Source organism: Micropterus dolomieu, linkage group LG18 (assembly GCF_021292245.1).
Source record: "Micropterus dolomieu isolate WLL.071019.BEF.003 ecotype Adirondacks linkage group LG18, ASM2129224v1, whole genome shotgun sequence".
Lineage (NCBI taxonomy): Eukaryota > Metazoa > Chordata > Actinopteri > Centrarchiformes > Centrarchidae > Micropterus > Micropterus dolomieu.
The window spans coordinates 485575-491356 of NC_060167.1; the positions used below are offsets into that span (position 1 = coordinate 485575).

The 5782-nt window shown below is 47.7% G+C and overlaps 1 protein-coding gene across 2 annotated transcripts in view; it reads left to right on the forward strand.

The window, feature by feature from the left end:
• The window catches only part of pik3c2b (phosphatidylinositol-4-phosphate 3-kinase, catalytic subunit type 2 beta), a 55790-nt gene that overhangs the window by 12051 nt on the left and 37957 nt on the right, over positions 1–5782 (forward strand). For both annotated transcript variants that reach the window (XM_046075762.1, XM_046075760.1), the window contains exons 4-11: positions 414–514; positions 1126–1286; positions 1378–1498; positions 2870–2981; positions 4041–4120; positions 4233–4296; positions 4612–4758; positions 4860–4893. In XM_046075762.1, coding sequence (XP_045931718.1) covers positions 414–514; positions 1126–1286; positions 1378–1498; positions 2870–2981; positions 4041–4120; positions 4233–4296; positions 4612–4758; positions 4860–4893 — 820 coding nt within the window. The remainder of the gene's footprint in view (positions 1–413; positions 515–1125; positions 1287–1377; positions 1499–2869; positions 2982–4040; positions 4121–4232; positions 4297–4611; positions 4759–4859; positions 4894–5782) is intronic.

Genomic DNA, 5782 nt, shown 5'->3' on the forward strand with positions numbered 1-5782 from the left:
GGCCGCTACGCTCCTCCAACGAACGCCGCCTGGCTCTGCCATCCCTTCACACAAAGCAATCCCAGTCCCTGTTCTCATCTGTGACACCACGATGGTGGAACGAGCTACCGCACGCCATCAGAGCAGGGGCGTTCCTCTCTGACTTCAAAATGCTCCTGAAAACTCTAACATGCACTTCCTGTGCTCTTCTTCTTCTATCCCCTACAATGATCTTGTTTTGATTGCACCTTTTGTTAACTCTTACTTCCTTCCCTCAGTATCTACCCCATTGATGTGATCTGTACTGTGAGCTCTTACTAGTATGTGTTGTCAGCTGTAGATCTGTATTTGATGCTCTGTTCATGCTGTGTGTATGTTGGATAAAAGCGCCACATGAGGAAATGTAAATGGTCGGCTCTGCGTGTGATTGACAGGTGTCTCTGGGCTCCAGGATGAATGGGTTTGGATACGAGTTGTTCCAGGTGTCCGAGGAGAGAGACGAGGAGGTGGCAGCTTTCTGTCACATGCTGGACGTGTGAGTAACACGTCACGCTTACTCCCTAACTGCTGACAGTACACATCGTACCCGGTACCCGCTGTAGTACTTCAGCTGACAGCACACATCGTACCCGGTACCCGCTGTAGTACTTCAGCTGACAGTACACATCGTACCCGGTACCCGCTGTAGTACTTCAGCTGACAGCACACATCGTACCCGGTACCCGCTGTAGTACTTAAGCTGACAGTACACATCGTACCCGGTACCCGCTGTAGTACTTCAGCTGACAGTACACATCGTACCCGGTACCCGCTGTAGTACTTCAGCTGACAGTACACATCGTACCCGGTACCCGCTGTAGTACTTCAGCTGACAGCACACATCGTACCCGGTACCCGCTGTAGTACTTCAGCTGACAGTACACATCGTACCCGGTACCCGCTGTAGTACTTCAGCTGACAGTACACATCGTACCCGGTACCCGCTGTAGTACTTCAGCTGACAGTACACATCGTACCCGGTACCCGCTGTAGTACTTCAGCTGACAGTACACATCGTACCCGGTACCCGCTGTAGTACTTCAGCTGACAGTACACATCGTACCCGGTACCCGCTGTAGTACTTCAGGTGCTTCGCCCTCTCTGCAGGTTGCGGTCGGCGTACCCGCACAGCGACCGCTCGACAAACTGCGGCTTCGTTTGGTCGCCGTCGGTGGGTCAGGAGGAGCTGCATCAGGGTCTGGGGGTCAGCGTGAAGGTCACCATCGTCAGCGAGCACTTCAGAGAGCCGCTCACCTTCACCTGTGACGGTAAGACACTGCAGTGTTGTGAAATGAGATCTTTAAGTCCTGCCCGAGTGAATCTGAGTAACAAAGACGTCTCTGTTTCTCTGTGTTGGAGGTTCGTCCACGGTGGACCTGCTGATCTATCAGACTCTGTGTTACGCTCAGGATGATCTGGATCACACGGACGTGGACGACTACCTGCTGAAGGTCTGCGGACACGACGAGTTCCTCAACAAGTAAGAACCTCAGACGTCCCAGAGCCCCGGCGCCGACTGTTAAATAAGAAGATCTCGTCCTGCAAAACAAGTTCTGCTTCACAGCCTGACACATCAGGAGAGGTCGTGTCGGACTGAGAGCGTACAACAGAAATCACGTCAGGCGTCTCGTCAGGCGTCTCGTCAGGCGTCTCGTCAGGCGTCTCGTCAGGCGTCTCGTCAGGCGTCTCGTCAGGCGTCTCGTCAGGCGTCTCGTCAACTTTTATGTCTGTTACCTAGCAACCGATGCCACTTTTCTCATCTGGCGAGCTAAACAGATTTTAATCGCTGTTTTTTGCATTTGGATCCTTTTGTTAAATCATGTTACGTAATGAGGGTTTTGTCATCGGTAGAATCAGTTAACAAGTTCCGCCTGTTGACATTTTGTTGATTTTGTAAAAGCAATTAAAGAGCAGCCATGTGGATTAAGAGTTAAACTACCTGGTGGAAAAGTAAAGTTAGGACAGCTCAACAGTTCTCCTGAAGTCAGGAGAGTTTATTTAGGATTTTAGCTTCTGTAAAACACGTTTCCTCTCTGAAGTTAGGAAAGGAACCCTGACTGAGGAACTGTTCATCTGTAACGGCCTTACTCCTAAATCAGTTCCTAACCCTTATTACCATGGTTACCAAGCAGTCAGGACAGGTTCTGCCGGTTCAGAACTTCTTGTAATACTGGTCTCTGTAAAGATGTGGGCTCAACAGGCTCTGGGTTCTGTTTCTTGGCCAACATGAGTTCAGACCGGACCTTTAGGAGCAGCCTTAAGTCCGAGCTGGGGCTCCTGGCCCGGGTCTCTTTCCTCCGCTGCTCTGTAATCCAAAAACCCGTCTTCCTTTTCCAGTGACTGTTTATGTCAGAGGAAACACGAGTTTCAGCATAAACACGTAGCACTGTTAGCTCAGTTAGCGGTCCTGTTAGCGACCTCTAGCACGGGAGGAGGAGGCGTTCGGGCCCGGCGTAATGTGTCGCTGTGATGTAGCGTTAAAGATTCTGGTAACTTCCTGTCAGCCACAAAATAAAGATCTAAATGATCCTAAGCGTGTGATGTTTCACTCGGAGCAGCTCTGGTGTCCGGCGTCTCGTTGTCCTCACCTGTGCCCTCCGTGATGTGTCGGCGAGGATCCGCTCGCCCGGTGATGCGTCAATTTTTCAAATATCCTTTGAAAGCAGATGTTTCCTGTTTTTTGTTAGTGACTTTATCTGATCTGTGAACAGACCGAGCTCAACATGTTTTTCATTTTAACATTCACCAGTCGGTTTGTTTATTACGACATACAGAGCGGCGTCTTACAGAAGTCACTGTGTGTAAACAGTGGTTTACAGTATATAATGACATTAACATTGACCCCCACCAGCTCCCAGACTCTGGCCGGCCTGGAGTTTGTTCAACAGTGTCTGAAGTTCGACTGGGACGTCCGACTGTTTCTAACCAAGAGATCTGCCATCAGCACGGAGCTGGCCCGCACGGTCTGAACACACACACACACACACACACACACACACACACACACACACACACACACACACACACACCTGTTAATTATATTTAATGAGTATTTATCATTATTTAAACTCGTCCAAACGGACGCTGCAGAGACCTGGTTGGGTATCAGAGAGCTGGGATCCGATCGAACCCGCAGACTCTCTGAGCTTCAGGGCGCCATTTTTATAAACTGCTGTTCATCTCTTGCGATGAAACAGGAGTGTTAAGGTGGAATGAGGTTCTTCATGTTGTCTGTAGGCTCCAGCTGAAATGCAGCGCAACACAAACAGGAAGCTGATAAACACACACAGGCTTCATCATCACAAGCTGAACCTCTCCATGTGTGGGTCGTGTCTGCTCGGCTCCCTGGAGGTTCGATCAGCGATCCTCCTGTTAGCGTTTCTAATCAATATAAATGTAATGATCGGTTTATAACACTGTTAGCAGATAGAGTCTGGACAGCTGCTGTATAATACAAATAATAAACTTTATTTATAAAACACTTTGCGGAGTTCCAAAGTGAAAGACCGTTCAGTCAGAGTGAAATAAAACCTGCTGCTCGTCCAGAGAAACAAACGGCGGACATTAATAAACATTTTTAGGCAGGAAGTCCAGAGCTCAGGTCCTGACTGTTAAACCAGGTCTCCTTTAGTCCCGAACCAGGACTTAGAGTCCTGCCTGAGGATCTGAGGACTGTGGCCAGGCTCTTTCTGAGAGGGGACAGACTTCAGCTTATGTCCAGCATCAACAGATAAAGAATGACAGTAAAACACGGCAGTAGTTATAAAACATGTCATCATGGGAGAAGAAGGCTGAACATTAATAAACATCTGTGTTAAATGTTGCTCTGAGGACAGGGGGCGTCCTCTGCTGCAGACCATTAGGCCAAATAAATAAACTTGACTTAAAGTAAAGTGTTACCAAACGTTCTTCTCTAAGGTAAACAGGAAACGCACGGCGCTCTCTGGTGGCGAGCTGTGTTCCTGTTAAATCTCTGATAAAGTTTTAGAGAGTGAACATTTTGTTTTTCCTTCTGATAACAGAAAGAAGACGACGAGACGTTGTCCACCATGAACCACAGCATCCTGCTGCAGGAGCGTCCAATCAAACAGACCGTCACCAGGTGAGGGGGTGGAGCCTGTAGCTGCAGGTCTGACCTATAATGGGTCCAGTTGTAGTCCTGATGCTCCAGCTGATGGGCTGAGATTCAGCAGCTCTTTATTCTTCTTTATCAGGGAGGCTCTGACGCTGCTGCTGGACACCTTTCACAATGAAGCCGAGTCCTTCCTGCTATCAGAGGTAACGCACACATCTATACTCGTGAGGACCCTAATCAACCAGTACCCCTGAACCGTACCACAATAACATCCTGAAGACGAACCCTCTGGGGTTCAGCAGGGCGTCCTTTGCTCTGTGCTTGTATTAAGAGACAGTTGGAGTGTAACACGACATAATAATTCAAACCTCAACCCAAAGTCTAAACTGTGAAAATGTCCCCACTGTCAGAAACGTCCTCATTTCAGGTCCAGGAGTCAAACTCGTCCAGACAGACGGACTCATATTCAGATGGATCCGTGGATAAATTAAAGCACTCTCCCCTGTTTGTCTCTGTAGGCGGAGCTGCTGCTGCACGTGGAGCGCCTCGTCCAATCAGTGAAGGCGCTCTGCAGTTCGTTAGCTTCCGTGGAGACGCCTGATGTGACCGCCGCCCTCAACCAGCTCCCAGCATGCCCCTGTCGTCTGCAGCCCAAAGTCCTCAAGGTGGGAGACAGTCAGTCAGCCAGGCGTTTAACATGTTGGTGAGGTCACTCTGACCACGTTCTCTTCTTCATGGTTTCTCTGTCTCTTGTCTGTCCTCCCAGGATCCTTCAGTGCTGGCCGTCAGAGAGAACAGAGGTACGCATCAGCAGCAAACAACGACATATCAGTGACCTACCAACAACATAACAACGACATACCAACGACATATCAACAACGTAACGACATACCAACGACATACCAATGACATATCAACAACGTACCAATGACATATCAACAACGTACCAATGACATATCAACAACGTACCAATGACATATCAACAACGTACCAATGACATATCAACGACGTACCAATGACATATCAACGACGTACCAATAATGTATCAACGACATACCAACAACATACCAATGACATTTCAACCACATACCAACGCCATATCATCGGCATACCAACGACATATCAACATACCAACGACATATCAACATACCAACGACATATCAACATACCAACGACATATCAACATACCAACGACATATCAATGATAGACCAATGACATACAATGACATATCAACAACGTACCAACGATAGACCAATGACATAACAACTTATCAACAACGTACCAACGACATATCAACAACGTACCAACGACATATCAACAACATACCAACGACATATCAACAACATACCAACGACATATCAACGACAGACCAACGACATATCAACGATAGACCAACGACATATCAACGATAGACCAACGATATACCAATGACATATCAATAACGTACCAATGACATATCAACGACATATCAACATACCAACAACGTACCGACGGCATATCAACGACATATCAACGACATACCAACATACCAACCACATACCATCGACATACCAACGACATATCAATATATCAACAACGTGCCAAAGACATACCAACGACATATCAATGATAGACCAACGACATATCAATGATAGACCAACGACATATCAATGATAGACCGACATATCAATGATAGACCGACATATCAA